General features: G+C 41.0%; 1 protein-coding gene across 1 annotated transcript; it reads left to right on the plus strand.

Moving 5' to 3' along the window:
* Positions 1-646: 646 nt before the first annotated feature.
* On the plus strand, positions 647-2,606 carry LOC100985508 (probable ribosome biogenesis protein RLP24). Its single transcript, XM_034943574.2, has one exon. The coding sequence runs from the start codon at positions 1,856-1,858 to the stop codon at positions 2,417-2,419; it is 564 nt and encodes a 187-aa protein (XP_034799465.1). The 5' UTR covers positions 647-1,855; the 3' UTR covers positions 2,420-2,606.
* Positions 2,607-17,577: the final 14,971 nt, after the last annotated feature.

The raw sequence follows: 17,577 nt of genomic DNA on the forward strand, positions 1-17,577 counted from the left end.
ATCACTCCCTCCTTCCCTCAGACTGCAGTTTACATCATCAGCTCCCCTGGTTCTCAGGCCTTTGGACTCAGATCGAATGATACCCCTGGCTTTCCCCAGCTGCCAGCTTGCAGATGGCAGATGGTGGGACTTCTCGGCCTCCATAATCACATAAGCCAATTCCTTATAATAACTCTCCTTCTCTTTCTCTCCTCTCCCCTCTCTTATTTTGAGCTGATTATTTTGGGAAACTGCAACCACAGGAGAAGCTCTGAAAACAGCGTGGAAGTTACCCTATCATCCACGTTACCCCAGGAGGACAGGATGACTCTAAGTCACTGGAGACGGTTATCCTTTATTGATGGAGAAGGCACTGACTTAAATCTCTATAACAAATCTTACTCTTATTTGCCAGTTTTTCCTGAGCATAATCAACTTTCCCTACACCCTTCTTTTTGTTTCAGCAGACATGGCATTTAAGTGTGAGTTCAAAGCCACCTCTTTGAAATTTACCAATTTCTCTGGGTATCTCCCTGTATACTACACGAGGTATACATGTTAATAATCTTCTGTTTATTTGTCTTTTTTTAATCTGTTTTTTGTTACAGTGGCCCATCCCAACTAAGAATTATGAAAGATAGAGAGAAAATTATCTATTTCTCTACATTTATAGTAATGTAAATAGCATAGCCACTCTGGAAAATATCAGTTTCTTAAAAAGCTAAACACTTGGCCAGGCACAGTGGCTCATACCTGTAATCCTACCACCTTGGGAGGCCAAGGCGGGCAGATCACCTGAGGTCAGGGGTTCGAGACCAGGCTGGCCAACATGTCAAAACCCCGTCACTACTAAAAAATACAAAAATTAGCTGGGAGTGATGGCAGGCGCCAATAATCCCAGCCATTCAGGAGGCTGAGGCAGGAGAATGGCTTGAACCTCGGAGGCGGAGGTTGCAGTGAGCAAAGATCGCGTCACTGCACTTCAGCCTGGGCGGCAGAGCAAGACTCTGTCTCAAAAAAAAAAAAAAAAAAAAAAAAAAAGAGGCCGGGCACAGTGGCTCAAGCCTGTAATCCCAGCACTTTGGGAGGCCGAGGTGGGCAGATCACGAGGTCAGGAGATCGAGACCATCCTGGCTAACACGGTGAAACCCCCTCTCTACTAAAAATACAAAAAATTAGCCGGGCGCGGTGGCAGGCGCCTATAGTCCCAGCTACTTGGGAGGCTGAGGCAGGAGAATGGCATGAACCCGGGAGGCGGAGCTTGCAGTGAGCCGAGATTGCGCCACTGCACTCCAGCCTGGGCGACAGAGCGAGACTCCGTCTCAAAAGAAAAAAAAAAAAATTCTGATCCCCGAATGCTCAGGGAGACTGATTTGAGTAATAATGAAACTCTGGTCTCCCACACAGACAGCTCTGCATGAATGACTCTTTCTCTATAGAAATTTCCCTACCTTGATAAAACAGCTCTGTCTAGGCAGTGAGCAGGGTGAACCCGCTGGGCAGTTACAGCATGAGGCAGCCTTGCTGTGATGGCACCGTTGTGTATCTCAATTGTGTTGGTGGTTACAGGAAGCTACACTCGTAATAAGATTGTATAGAAGTAGACACGTGTGTGCTTATAAAAACAATGAAATCTGAATCAGCTCTGTGGAGCATTTCAATGTCAATTTCCTGATTTTGATTTTGTACTGTAATTATTCAAGATGTTACCACCACTGAAGGAGGCTAGGTATAGGGTACACTGGGCCTCCCTGTACACTTTCTTTGAACCTTCTGGTGACTCTATCATTATTTCAAAATGAAAAGTCAAAAAAAAAAATTGTAGTTGGGCTCTCAAGCTTGGCGTGTGGTCAGTGGGGAACCACACGGGTCCAACATGCGCATCGAGAAGTGTTATTTCTGTTCGGGGCCCATCTACCCTGGCTATGACATGATGTTCATCCACAACGATTGCAAAGTGTTCGGATTTTGTAAATCTAAATGTCATAAACACTTTAAAAAGAAGTGCAATCCTCGCAAAGTTAGGCGGACCAAACCATTCCAGAAAGCAGCTGGTAAAGAGCTTACAGTAGATAATTCATTTGAATTTGACAGACATAGAAATGAACCTATCAAATACCAGCGAGAGCTATGGAATAAAACTATTGATGCAATGAAGAGAGTTGAAGAGATCAAACAGAAACGCCAAGCTAAATTTATAATGAACAGATTGAAGAAAAATAAAGAGCTACAGAAAGTTCAGGATATCAAAGAAGTCAAGCAAAGCATCCATCTTATCCAAGCCCGTCTTGCAGGCAAAGGGAAGGAGTTGGAAGAGAAAATGGTACAGCAGTTACAACAGGATGTGGACATGAAGATGCTTCTTAAACATTTCTGTAACCATTTCTTTTATGGACATTTGAAAATGCCCTTTGGAGACTTGGAACTGCTAAATTATTAGTTTATTTTTTACATAAGTTCATTTAAATGAAAAGTGATTAAAATATATCTCTCCTACATTGCCATCTACAAAACACCAGATATTACGGATGTTAGATTGCATCTCAGTATTAAATCTTCACTGATAGATGTACTTATGTAAATCATGAAAATTCTACTTATAACTATAGAAGTGAATTGTGGACGTAAAATGGTTATGTCATTTGGATAATGGCACTAGGCAGCATTTGTATAATCACTAATGGCAAAAAATCATGGCTAGTGATGTATAAAATAAAATATTCTTTCCAGTAAAATATTCACTTTATTAATGTTATAGAAGGGGGGATACAACAAGGAACTAACAATTTGTATGACGGTGTCAAATATTTTGATTTTAGTATTTCCTGTTTTGGTTTATTTGCATCTTAGAAGAGCATAATGACATTGTTTGATGAAGCCTAATTATGCTGGACTGTTTCAACTTGGTTTAACCTTTCTGATAGGTAGTTGTGGATGTTTGGGATGAGAACTGAATAATCTTTGCCTGGAGTGACACTACACTCTAGAATTTCCACTTTGGAGAATACTCAGTTCTAACTTCTGATTCCTGGTAGAAAAAACTTTATTTTTCTAGCCTAGCAATGATCTAGAAGCAGAGGAATCCTAGTGCCTTTTAAAAGTTATTATGTTGTTTTCTTTTAACAAGCTCCTGTTTTTGGAAAGTAGAATTTATGGGTACAACATCTGCTCATTATTTGCACATAAAATAAAACCATTTAAAAAGAAAAAAATTATAGTTGGACATAAAACAATTTTTAAATTTAAAATTACCTCAGGATATACACATGCATGGAACTAATATTTTATACATAATCTTAACTTGCTTTGCTCAGTGTATCTACTTGTAAATGTGTCTCACCATTCAGTTCCCTGTGTTCTGTTGCTGAATATGGTGTTATAGCACTTCTGGTATGATAGCCGTGGACTGTTCTCTGATTTTCTCCATTTTTTTGCTAATGATGTGTAACTATGACATGTGGACAGTACCCGGATTGCCTGGTTTGATCACTATGGCTACTTCTGTAAGCATCTCATGGCAAATCTTGTCAGAGCACATATAGATTCTGTGAATCTGCATGGTCAGAGTAAGCTTGCTCTCTTTGGGTGGCTGGAGGGTTATGAATATTTTTCACAACTGTCATTTCCTGAACTTGACCTTTGGTGTACTTTCCAGATTTGCTAATGCATCTGCTATGCTTGAGGCATGGCTTTAAAATAATATAACTTTTTCGGCCAGGTGCGGTGGCTCATGCCTCTAATCCCAGCACTTTGGGAGGCTGAGACAGGCAGATCACTTGAGGTCAGGACTTCAACACCAGCCTGGCCAACATGGCAAAACCCTGTCTCTACAAAAAATACAAAAATTAGCCTGGCATGGTGGTGCATGCCTGTAATCCCAGCTACTCGGGAGGCTGAGGCACGAGAATTACTTGAACCCAGGAGATCATGCCACTTCACTCCAGCCTGGGCAACAGAGCAAGACTGTCTCAAAGAAAAAAAAAAAAATTGGGCCAGGTGCAGTGGCTCACGCCTATAATCTCAACACTTTGGTGGACTGAGGCAGCTGGTTCATTTGAGCTCAGGAGTTGGAGACCAGCCTGGCCAACATGGGTGAAACCCTGTCTCTACTAAAAATACAAAAATTAGCCAGGCGTAGTGGTGCACGCCTATAATCCCAACTACTTGGGAGGCTGAGGCACGAGAACCTCTTGAACCCAGGAGGCGAAGGTTGCAGTGAGCCGAGATTGCACCACTAAACTTCAGCCTGGGTGACAGAGTGAGACTCCATCTCAAAAAAAAATTATATATATATATATATATATAATATATATAAAATATTATGTATATAATATATATATAACTTTCTCAAAGCAAACGATACCATTTTGATCTCCTATTATGTACTAGTTGTTACATATATTATCTTATTTAGAACTTATACTAATCTAGTGAAATATGTGTTTCTTTCCTTGTAGAACATAAACAAGAGAAATTATTTATCTGAATAAACGTTGTTCCTAAGCACCGTTATTCCAGCAATGCTGTTGTGCTTCACAGCCCTGTTAAACGTGTCTTTTAGGCTTGTTTTCTGACTCTGCAGCACATTCTTTTGACTGCACTCAGTTGTGGAAAATTTTGATCTTTTTAAGTTTAGGCATCTGTAGTCCCAGCTATTTGGGAGGCTCTGCTGGGAGGATCCCTTGAGCCCAGGAGGTAGAGGGTACAGTGAGCTATGATCGTGCCATTGCACTCCAGCCTGGGTGACAGAGCATGACCCCGTCTCCACAGGGTCTCAACGAAACAACAACAACAACAAAACCAAACCAGCCAACCAAACAAAAATAATAAAGTTTAGAATTTGTCTACCTACTTACCTACCTACCTGTATCTATCATCAAAAGTAATTCAGCACAAATTAAAATAAGGAAGTATTTTTAACTTACAGGTTATAGAATGCATTTCCAATGCCACCAAAGATGCAGAGAACCCTCTGTATTGCTGGGGAAAGTGTGAATTGCTACTACTTTTTGGAAAGCATGTTGACAATATATTATGTCCACAGCCTTTAAAAATGTTCACACCTTTTAATGAGTCATTCTACTTTTAGGCATGTATGATATATTTTGAAAACTTTGTAACAATTGACATCCACTGCAGCCACAGTCTAATGGAGGGAAACGGAAACCCAGTCCACCACCTACACAATCTATTCCAACCCCAATTTACCATAAGGTTTTACTTCTGTTATGATTTTTTGCATGCATTTTTTTTAACACGTTGGCTTTCTTGGGAGGGTAAAGTTTTTTCAAGAACTAAGTGTATTTTCAAGAACCCAGCACATAATAGATGCTCTGAATAAATTTTATTCACCAATTTTATTCACTGGCTTACCACGAGCCAGTCCTGTACAGACATTAATTTATTTCAAGACAACCCTATAAAGTAGGCTTTTCTTTCATATTTTATAGGTGAGGAAACTTGAGGCAGAGAGAGAATAAGTAATTAGCCCAAGGTCATACAGCTAGTAAGAAGTGGGGTAAGGTGGGAAGCCAGGCAACCTCTCTTGAGCTCTAGGCTCTTAACTGCCTCTCCCGTGTGAGCAGACAGTCACAAAATGTGCCAGGACTGCACCAGTTGATATACATGTTAATTAAATAAACATGAACCCAGGACGACACTGATAAATAATCATGAGAAAATTAGAGCATTCTCTTAGTGAAACATTATATAATCAGGGACATCATGCTTTCAAAACTTACACGTTAGTCTGGATAAATGTTTTTAACACTAAGCAAAAATCAGGAGACAGAAGTGTATGTGCAGCATGGTTATACCTAACACAAAATGACTGGAAAGAAACACATCAAAAGTGTCAAGAAGCTGCAAATCAGATGGGCATTCATTCATCTCTCCTTTTCACTGTTAATTTCCATTTTCCTTTAATCAGCCTATTAGTTTGCTACTGCTGCTGTAACAAAGTTCCACAAACTGGGTGACTTAAAACAACAGAAATTTATTCTCTCACAGGAGCCCAGAAATCTGAAATTGAAGTTTGGATAGGATTGGTTCCTTCTGGAGGCTGTTGGGGAGAATCTGTTCTTGCCTCTCTTAGCTTCTGGTGGTGGCTGTCATCCTCGGGGTTTCCTGGCTTGTAGTTGTGTTCCTGCAATCTCTGCTGCTGTCTTCACACGCCCTTCTTCCCTGAGCATCTTCATATGGCCTTCTTGTAAGGAGTCAGTCATTGGATTTGGGTCCAAATCTAACCCAGTATAACCTCATCTTAACTCATTATTCTGCAAAGATCCTTTCACCAAATAAGGTCACATTCTGAGGTTCTGGGTAGACATAAATTTTGAGGGGATACTACTTACCCCAGTATAATGAGCAATTTTTTTCTATTATTTTATATTGGAAAGATGTAAACATTAAGAAAATAGAAGCTTGAGCCAGGTCTATGAAGTTAGGTGGATGATTAAACAGAATCAGAATAGTTGTAACTAAGTGATGGTACAGCTAAAACACTTTTTCCAACATAGTCGCAGACATAAAGCAGCATGACAGCTTAGTACAAGTACTAGATCTAGAAACTTCAGTCTGGGTTAGAATCCTGCCTCCCCACCTGCCTTGTGTGCCTTTGGGCGAAGGGCTCAAACATTCTGAACCTTGTCTTCCACTCCCGTACAGAAAGAAAGCTATGGGTATTTTAGACTTCAACTGTTTCTAGCCATACAACTGGACCTTCCAAGAGGTCCAGCATAAATAATTTCAGTGGGGAAGTAAACTTTTTCCTGTCTTTTTCCTCTCACTGGGGCTGGAGAGACGGGAGAAAGGAGTAAAAGAGATTTTAAAGCCTTGCATGTTCCCCTGGGAGGCCAGGGTGCAAGAACAGCTCGTGAATGGATATTTGGCTGAGGTGTGACCTGGAGTGTTTTGCACAATGAAGCAAGGCTGGTTGAGCTGGCAGAGATCCAAGGAAGGGGGCTGGAAGGATGAGGGTGTCTGTAATGGGAGTGAGGAGCAGGAGGTCACAGCCACGTGGCAGAAGCCTTGCAGCCTGTGGAGGAAAGCCCACCTAGGGGTGAAGGTTTGCCAAGAAATTCTCAGGACTGAAGGAGAAGGTGCGCACTGTTCAGCATTAGGCTGTTTGCCCAGGAGTGCCATCGCATTCCCCAGTGTGAGAACGGCCACCTCTCGGTCATTTCCTCAACCTTTGGTGAACACTTATGACATCGTGGGGAGAGATGGAGAAAAGGACTTTGTGTTCTCATCTGGGGCGTCATGCTGGGGCACCTGAACACAGAACCCATGAGTGAGCCTTGAAGGGGCCAACTGAGCCAGAGGTGGTTGGAAGAGCTGCGCCACTCCTGTCTCACTGCAGGTGGGATAGAGTTCCCACTAATTTCATTTACATTTGTACCTCAAAGCACGAAGTGGTTTAGCTGACTTCTGCTCTTCATGAAGGGCCCAGCTCACATCCTTTAGTAATAATTCAAACATTCTGACTTGCACTGGGCAGCATGTTTATCATAAATGCAAGGACTGCTACTTTGGTGTAGTAAATTATTTAAACGTGTAAACTCTCATATACCAATTTGCAAATCAAACTCTTTTCAAGGCTTTATTTCAATGTCGTTGTTAGCTTTTTTGACTTTTCTCATTTTCCCACTAGTTTGCTTGATTGCACATTATAGAAAATTCACCATTCTCATTCATTCTGATCCCACATTTAGACTTCTCTTTCAAGGACTTGAAAGAATTTATAAATATTTGCAATACAGGATGCAAATTAATCCTTATACACACTTGGAAGGTACCCTGCAATATCTTTCCCCATCTATCACTCACCCACTGTTTATTGCCCTCTGAACAATGTCCAGCCTAGTTCCTTTCTTATTTCGTTACATACATAAAATTGCTTCCCATCCACAATCTCTCCTTAGAAATGCTGCCCTTTGGCCGGGCACAGTGGCTCATGCCTGTAATCCCTGTGCTTTGGGGGGCCAAGTAGGGCCGATCACCTGAGTTCAGGAGTTCGAGACCAGCCTGACCAACATAGAGAAACCCCATCTCTACGAAAAATACAAAATTACCCAGGCATGGTGGCGCATGCCTGTAATCCCAGCTACTCGGGAGGCTGAGGCAGGAGAATCACTTGAAACCGGGAGGCAGAGGTTGTGGTGAGCCGAGATCGTGCCATTGTACTCCAGCCTGGGAAACAAGAGTGAAACTCCATCTCAAAAAAAAAAAAAGAAAAAGAAAAAGAAAAAAAAAAAGAAATGCCGCCCTTCCCACAGCTACCCTACTTACCACGTTACTGCAGACTGCACCACCAGTGAATGTAACCCAAGTTGCAGTAAATGAAATATCTCCCAGAAATTTGGAGTTGGGACATAGGGACTGAGCAACTTATCATCTCTGAAGGACCAGACTGGAGAGAAAGGGGAGAGAGAGAGAGAGAGAGAGAAACTGCCTGGAGTTGCTACTCCCAGTTCTCAAGTTCAGTTGGGTTTCTTAAGATTTATCTCTTTATAACAAATCTCCCTTTACATGAATTAGCATGAGTGGGTTTTAGTTAATTAATTATACCAATTTTTTTTTTTTTTTTTGAGACGGAGTTTCACTCTTGTTGCCCAGACTGGAGTGCAATGGCACGATCTCGCCTCACTGCAACCTCCACCTCCCGGGTTCAAGTAAATTCTCCTACCTCAGCCTCCCAAGTAGCTGGGATTATAGGCATGCGCCACCATGCCCAGCTAATTTTTTGTATTTTTAGTAGAGATGGGGTTCCAACATGTTGGCCAGGCTGGTCTCAAACTCCTGACATCATGTGATCCACCAGCTTTGGCCTCCCAAAGTGCTGGGATTATAGGCGTGAGCCACTGCGTCCGGCCAACCAAATAATTCTTGAGTCAGATTTTCAGAGTGAGTCTTCAAAACAAAGTTTATAAAATCAGTGAGTACATATTAACCATCTTAGGAGCTAATCTCATTCATTTTTCTTTCCTTTTCTATTTCCTCTTTTAAAAATGTGAAATGTATCATCCATACAGAAGAGTGAGCAAAATTTACATATATGGTTTAAAGCAGCCCCTGGTTGAAACCATACGTACGTGTTTTATGCACTCTTCTAGGCCTGATGGTAAATATTTTTAGCTTTGCAGGATATATAGTCTCTGCCAAAACTGCTCTAGACTGCTATTACAGCATGGAAGCAGCTGTACGAAATACGTAATGGATGAACATGGCTGTGTTCCAACAGAACTTCATTTATAAAAACAGATACTGGGCTGATTTGGCCCACAGGTCATAATTTGCTGATCCCTGGCTTGAGCAAAAATTTTAAAGCAAAGGTCTGTATAACCACCACTCAAGTTAAGACATAGACACAGACACATCCCTGTGTGTCCCTCCTAGATGAGAACACTTCAGTCCTCTCTAGACTGGGCCCCTATCCTGACACTTGGGATGAACATTTTCTTGAGTCTTTTTATAACTTTGCCGTGTATGTATGCATTTCTAAACAGTATAGCTTATTTTGCCTTATTTTTTGAAAAGAGAACCGTATTAAATGCATGCATCCTTTTTTCTCCTCCTCTTCCTTCTTGGCTTGCTTTTTTATGTTTGTGAAATTCACACACAAGTAGCTGTAATTTGCCTTATTACTGTACAGTTTTTCATTGTATATAAGACACCAGAATGTTTGTTTGTTTGTTTCTTAAATATATTCCACTGCTGATTAAAATTTGGGCTGTTTTCAGTTGGGGAGCAATAATGAACAATGTAGCCATGAGTGTTTCAAATGTCCTCTGAAACCTAAAACCTATTAGTCACCACCTTGTTATTTGGCAGAGTATAGAAGGTAACAGATAAGGGAGCCTTGGTGACACAGTGAATAAAGATTAGCCCCCAGCAGAGAGGAGAGGGTGGAGAGTAATTCTCAAGGGCAGTCCAAGAATATGCAGCACTCATGTCTCAACGACTTTCAAAGGATTGAAAGAAGTCACAGCATCTTCTCTCACCAAATGCAATTTAATAGAAATCAACAATAAATTTATATAGAAAATTCTCAGGCTGGGCTCGATGGCTTATGCCTATAATCCCAGCACTTTGGGAGGCCAAGGCAGGCAGATCACTCGAGGTCAGCAGTTCGAGACCAGCCTGGCCAACATGGTGAAACCCTGTCTCTACTAAAAATACAAAATTAGCTGGGTGTGGTGGTGCTCACCTGTAGTCCCAGCTACCCAGGAGACTGAGGCAGGAGAATTGCTTGAACCTGGGAGGCAGAGGTTGCAGTGAGCCAAAATTGTGCCATTTTACTCCAGCCTGGGCAACAGAGCGAGACTACATCTCAAAAAAGAAAAAAAAGAGAGAGAAAATTCTCATGGCCGGGCATGGTGGCTCACATCTGTAATCCCAGCACTTTGGGAGGCCGAGGCAGGTGGATCACTTGAGCCCAGGAGTTCAAGACCAGCCTAGGCAACATGGCGAAAACCCATCTCTATTTAAAATTTTTAAAAAAGGAAGAGAAAATTCTCATATGTTCAAAAATCAAGAAATTGTTTTAAGAACCCCACAGATTAAAGAATAAGTCCTACTGAAAATTTAAAAAATTTTTTGAATGATAATGAAATACCACATATTTAAATTTGGGGGTACAACTGAAGTAGAAAATAGATGAAAATTTGTAGCCTCATATTTGCATGTAATACACAGTTTAAAATAGACTAAGATAGTGTATTAGTTTGTTTTCATGCTGCTGATAAAGACATACCTGAGACTGGGCCATTTACGAAAGAAAGGGGTTGATTGGACTTACAGTTCCACATGGCTGGGGAGGCCTCAAGATCATGGCAGAAGGCAAGGAGGAGCAAGTCACATCTTATGTGGATGGCAGCAGGCAAAGAGAGAGCTTATGCAGGGAAACTCTCGTTTTTAAAACCATGAGATCTCGTGAGACCCATTCACTATCACGAGAACAGCACGAGAAAGTCCCGTCCTCATAATTCAATCATCTCTCACTGGGTCCCTCCCACAACAAGTGGGAATTATGGGAGCTACAAGATGAGATTTGGACGGGGACACAGAGCCAAACCATATCAGATAGAAATGATGAAAGGCTGAAAATTAATGAGCTGAGTATCTATCTAAAGAACTTAAAGAGCCACAAAATAAGCCCAAAGAATATAAAATAAGTAAATATATAGTAGTAATAAGAAAGTAAGTAGAAAGTAAGTAGTAGAAAGATAAGAATAGAAAACAATGAAATAGAAAACAAATATACTGCTGGGTGCGGTGGCTCACACCTGTAATCCCAACACTTTGGGAGGCTGAAGGCCAGGAGTTCAAGACCAGCCTGGACAACATAGCGAGACCTCACCTCTATAAAAAAAAAACAAAACAAAATTAGCCTGGTGTGGTGGCATGTGCCTGTAGTCCCAGCTATTTGGGAGGCTGAGGCGAGAGGATTGCTTGAGCCCAGGAGGTGGAGGCTGCAGTAAGCCATGATTGTGCCACTGCACTCCAGCCTAAGTGACAGAGGGAGATCCTCTCTCAAAAGGAAAAGAAAAGAAAACAAACATGCAATAGAGAGGAATGACACAATCATAAGGTGATTCCTTCATGAGAATAATAAGATGGCAAAACTCTGGAAAGAGAGTGAGAACACATATAATGTTATGAATGAAGAAGGAACATTACAAGCCAGGCACAGTGGCTCACGCCTGCAATCCCAGTACATTGGGAAGCCAAAGTGGGCAGATTGCTTGAGGCCAGGAGTTTGAGACAAGCCTGAACAACATAGCAAGACTCCATCTCTCCAAAAAAAATACAAAAATTAGGTGGGTATTGTGGCATGCACCTGTGGTCCTAGCTACTTGGGAGGCTGAGGTGGAAGGATTGCTTAAGCCCAGGAGGTTAAGGCTGCAGTGAGCCATGATCACACCACTGCATTCAAGCCTGGGTGACTGAGCAAGATCCTATCTCAAAAAAAAAAAAAAAAAAAAAAAGAAAAAGAAAAAGAAAAAGAAAAAGGAACATTACTTAAGTGCCACAGACATTAAAAAGATATGAGTAAGTTGTGAACAACTTTTTGCCAGTTCATTTGAAAAATTAAGTTAAATGGACAATTTCATATAGACATATATTATATAGGAATCTCTATCATAATAAGTGAGTACAAAGTGAGTAATTGTAATGCTCAGATCTGGGGAGGATGGAATCTCAGGGAGGGGAGCTGCATTTCCACTGATATTTGGTGATCTAGGAGGGGGTGCCTGAGAGGCTGATCAATGCTTTTGGACAACCTTGCAGGGATTGCAGGGAGAGGTGCACTGGCATCCTGGAGTCCAGGGCTGCCAAGAAGGTGAGGCCCCGATGAGCAACTTTTGCTTTGTGTTAGAACCCTGAAGGGCTACACGCTATGAATAGGGGTGAACTAGAATTTAACACACTATTGTTGGGACTGCAGCTCAACCTCAAATCTTCCCAGTCTCTCAAATTGGATTGCTAGTGTTCCAGGCTCCTGGCAGGGGCAAATTTCTCTACAGAAAGATGGCATCAACCTAGGCATCAAATTATTTCTAAAAATAATTTTGCAAATATAAAGTCCAGCACAGAATAAAAAACAACAAGGCAGCCAGGCACAGTGGCTCATGCCTGTAATCCCAGCGCTTTGGGGGGCCGAGGCAGGTGATCACTTGATGTCAGGAGTTCGAGACCAGCCTGGCCAACATGGTGAAACCCTGCCTCTATTAAAAATACAAAAAATAGTCAGGCGTGCTGGCGCAGGCTTATAATCCCAGTTACTCGGGAGACTGAGGCAGGCGAATTGCTTAAACCTGGGAGGTGGAGGTTGCAGTGAGCCAAGATCCCACCACTTCACTCCAGCCTGGGCTACAGAGTGAGACTCCATCTAAAAAAAGAAAAGAAAAGAGAAGAAAAAAAACAGCCAGGCCACATGTGGAGACAAAACACTACATGAGCAAAAAAGAGCAGAACTAGCAAAAATTGAAACAGACCTAAAGGAACTCCAGATATTGGAGTTAGCAGACTAGACTTGCTTATGATATTCAAGATTAAAAACAAGACATAATTTCAGCAGAGATCTGAAAACTACAAAAAAGACCCATTACAAGAAAGGATTATTCCAGGCTAATCTCACTCATGAAAATAGTTGTAAAAATCCTATGCAAAATATTTACAAATAGAATCCAACAATATGCAAATAGGCAATAAGTAATGATCAAGTTGGGTGTTTTTTTTTTCCCCAGGAAAAGATTTATTTAGCACTCAAAAATCAACCATTGTAATTATCTACATTACCAGAACAGAGGAGAAAAAAATGTAAAATCATGTCAAAAGATGTAGAAAAAATTTTGATTACATTCGGTATCCATTTATCATCAATGGAAAAAATAAAAAGAAACTTCCTTATCTGATAATGAGCATCTACAAAAAGCCTATTGTGAACACCATAATTAATAGTTAAATGTTGAAAATTTTCTTTTGATTTGGGGAATAGGGCAAGTATGTTGGCTAAGTCCTCTGGGAAGCAGATGTCAAGGTGGATTTAGAAGTGCAATGGATTTATTGGAGGCATTTCCCATGAAAGCTCAAGAGGGGAAGCAGCAAGAGAGGGCAGAGAAAGCTTCAGACCTAAATGCTGATCTGACCCCTGTGCAAGGAGAAGGGAAGGAAGAGGATAAGGTAGGAAGAACAGCAAATTACAGTGCAGCTCTGAGAATATCTTGACTAGCCGAATGGGGAGCTGTGGCTCAAAGATTTCCCATGGAGGAGTCCCACACCGGCCAAAAAGATGAGTCCTTGCATCACTGCCAAGCCCATTAATTGATTGGAGGCTGCTCTGGAAATCTATGGCCCAACTCAAAAGCTGAAGAAGATGCCGAAGGTGCCTGCAGCCAGAAGCTGTGAGCCAACTGCGCTCTCCAAGGCAGGTTTTTTTTTTTTTTTTTAAGATGGAGTCTCACTCTCACCCAGGCTGGAGTGCAGTGGCATGATCTCGGCTCACTGCAACCTGCACCTCCCAGGTTCAAGCAATTCTTCTGCCTCAGCCTCTCTAGTAGCTGGGACTACAGGCGTGTGCTACCACGCATGGCTAATTTTTGTATTTTTTGTAGAAATGGGGTTTCACCATGTTGGCCAGGCTGGTCTCAAACTCCTGAGCTCAGGTGATCCAACTGCCCCAGCTTCCCAAAGTGCTGGAATTACAGGCATGAGCCACCACACCTGGCCTCTGTTTTGAAGGAAGATATGAGAGACTCACCTCCACATCTGCCACAAGAATATTCAATATCACCACTTCTATTCAATATTGTACTAGAGGTCCCAGTCAGGGAATAAAGAATAGAAAAATACAGAGAAGAAATTTAGAAATTTAGAAAGAAACACTACTGATGTTATTTGAAGATTTAGAAAGAAATTTATACATTTAGAAACTCTACTGACGTTATTTGAAGGTTATATGGCTGTGTATATACAATATTCTAAAGGAATATATAAATAAGCATTTGGAATAAGTGAGTTAAGCAATTTTGTTGCATATAATGTCTACGTAAAAAGTCAACTGTGGCCTAGTGCAGTGGCTCATGCCTGTAATCCCAGCACTTTGGGAGGCCGAGGTGGGAGGATCACAAGGTCAGGAGTTCGAGACCAGCCTGACCAACATGGTGAAACCCTGTCTCTACTAAAAATAGAAAAATTAACCGGGCATGGTGCCACACACCTGTAATCCCAGATACTCAGGAGGCTGAGGCAGGAGAATCGCTTGAACCTGGGAGGCGGAGGTTGCAGTGAGCCAAGATGGCACCACTGCACTCCAGCCTGGGCAACAGAGCGAGACTCCGTCAAAAAAAAAATGTCACTTGCATCCTTAAATAGCAGTAGCGTAGAAAACTAAGGTATCAGGCCAAGTGCACTGGTTCATGCCTATAATTCCAGCACTTTGGGAGGTTGAGGCAGGAGGATGGCTTGACCCCAGGAGATCAAGACCAACCTAAGCTAGGCAACATAGGTAAGACCCTGTCTCAACAAAAAATAAAAATATTGACCAGGCATGGTGGCACATGCCTGTAGTTCCAGCTACTTAGAAGGCTGAGGTGGAAGGATTGCTTGAGCCCAGGAGGTCGAGGTTGAAATAAGCCATGCTGGTACCACTTCACTCCAGCCTTGGTGACAGAGAGAGACCCTGTCTAAAAAAAAAAAAAAAAAAAAAAAAAAAAAAAAAAAAAAAAAAAAAAAAAAATCAGGTATCAAGAAATACAATTTAAAAATGATGTGCAAGAGCTTTACACAGAGAACTGTAATACATTAAGAGAAATACACACACCCACCCCCGCAAATAAAAGAAGAAACAAACCATGTTCACAAATTGTTAGAATAAATATTGCAAAAATGTCACTTCTCTGTATTGATCTATGGATTCTATTTGCATTCTACAATTTTTTTTTAGATACAAGGTGATTTAAAATGAAAGAGGTTGTACACATTTTCATGTTTCTTAGCTACTGGATATCACCTTTTATAAAGCGCATGTTCCAATTGCTTGCCTATTTTTCCCTTTATTGTCTGTCTTTTTCTTATCGAATTACAGAAGTTCTATGTATCTTCCAAATACAAGTCCTTCTCACTATGTGTATTACAAATATCTTTTTCCAGTTTGTGGCTTGCTTTTCACTCTCTTAAGGAAAGGTTTTAACTTTTTTCTTTATGTTAAATGCATTGTGTGTCTTGTTGAAGTAATCCTTCCCTATCTCAAGAACATGAGAGTATTATCTTTTATTATCCTCTACAAACTTTATTGTTTCACCTTGCACATTTAAGTCTCTGATCAACCTGTTATTAACTTTAGCATACGGTGTGAGGTAAGGTCAAGTTTTATTTTCTTTATATGAGGGTTCAATGTAAACTTGGTATTCTGGGTCAGGTGTGGTGGCTCACACCTCTAATCCCAGCACTTTGGGAGGCTGAGGCGAGCGGATTACTTGAGGTCAGGAGTTCAAGACCAGCCTCGCCAACATGGTGAAACCCCGTGTCTACAATAATACAAAAATTGGCCTGGCGTGGTGGCACGTGCCTATAATCCCAGCTGCTTGGGAGGCTGAGGCAGGAGAATTGCTTGAACCCAGGAGTTGGAGGTTGTAGTGAGCTGAGATAGCGCCATTGCACTCTGGCCTGGGCAACAGAGTGAGATCTATATCTATGTCTATATCTATATCTATGGCATTCTGTATATGAATGTTGTAATAAGTTCTCTTATTTAGTAAAGTGTGTCTGTCCACTTTATTCCTCAAGAATACCTTGGCTATTCTTGGTCCTTCACATTTCCATATAAAATTTTAGAACCAGTTTATTAAATTCCACTAAGTAAGAGAAAGAAAAAAAAAACCTGTTGGAGTTTTTATGAGAATTATATTGGGTGTGGTAGCCTGTGCCTATACTCCTAGCTATTTGGGAGGCTGAGGCAGGAGGATTGCTTGAGCCCAGGAGGTTGAGGCTGCAGTGAGCCATGATCATGCCACTGCACTCCAACCTGGGTGATAGGGAGGTCAAGGCTACAGTGAGCTGTGATTGCCCCACTGCACTCCAGCCTAGAGTGAGTGCCAGAGTGAGAACCTGTCTCAAAAAACAAATTAAAAAAAGTAAAACAACTAAAAAGAATACAACATCACTTGCATAGTAGTCCTTCCATTTTTGCACAACCTGAGCTTAGTCATGAGGAAACATCAGACAAACAGGAATTGGGAGATATTTACAAAGGAACTGTATTTTTCACAAACGCCCGTATGATGAAAGATAAATAAAAGCTGAGGAATTGTGCCATTATAAAGAAGACTAAAGACACATTAGAATAAAATGCATTGAGTGATCCTGGATTGGATTTCATACCAGAAAACATAAAAATTGCTATAGAGGACATTTTTGAGACAATTGGTAAAATTCAAATAGGATCTATACATTGGATAATAGTGTTGTTTCAATGTTAAATTTCCTGATTTTGGTAACTATACTGTGGTTATATAAATAAATGTCCTTGTTCTTGGGAAATAAACATACCTAATCATTTAGGATTAAGGAATCTGATGTCTGAAATTTAGCCTTAAATGTTCAGAAATATAGAATATGTAATATGAATTACATAAAATAAATATAGATTTATAGATAGATAAAACAAATGAGGCAAATATTTTTCGTAGAGTAGATTGTTTAAAGACACTGTACTAGGCTTTAATGTAACGTATAAATTAACATTGATTTATGCAAAACAAGGCTGTGAAAGCCCACGCAGCTTAGCTGTTCAATATACCTGGTCTCAGGTATATGAAAGAAAGAAGGCAGACCTCCCTCACTTCCTTTGCAAATCTCCATAGGCCCTTTCTATGGCAGGATACCAACTGCCTTCTTAGACATTCTAGAGGTCCAGAGGTCTCTCCCAATTCATTAGTCTCACTGTGAATTGTAGAGAGCATATTACAGAGGGTCAATAAACTTTGGCCAATGGTAGTGATATTTGTAAGCAATAAAAGAAGGTTGGGTTGATCAGTCCGTTATAGAAATCATATTTGATAACAGTAATCTTGCTTTGTAAATCTGGCTTAATAG

This window comes from Pan paniscus, chromosome 17, assembly GCF_029289425.2.
Source record: "Pan paniscus chromosome 17, NHGRI_mPanPan1-v2.0_pri, whole genome shotgun sequence".
NCBI lineage: Eukaryota > Metazoa > Chordata > Mammalia > Primates > Hominidae > Pan > Pan paniscus.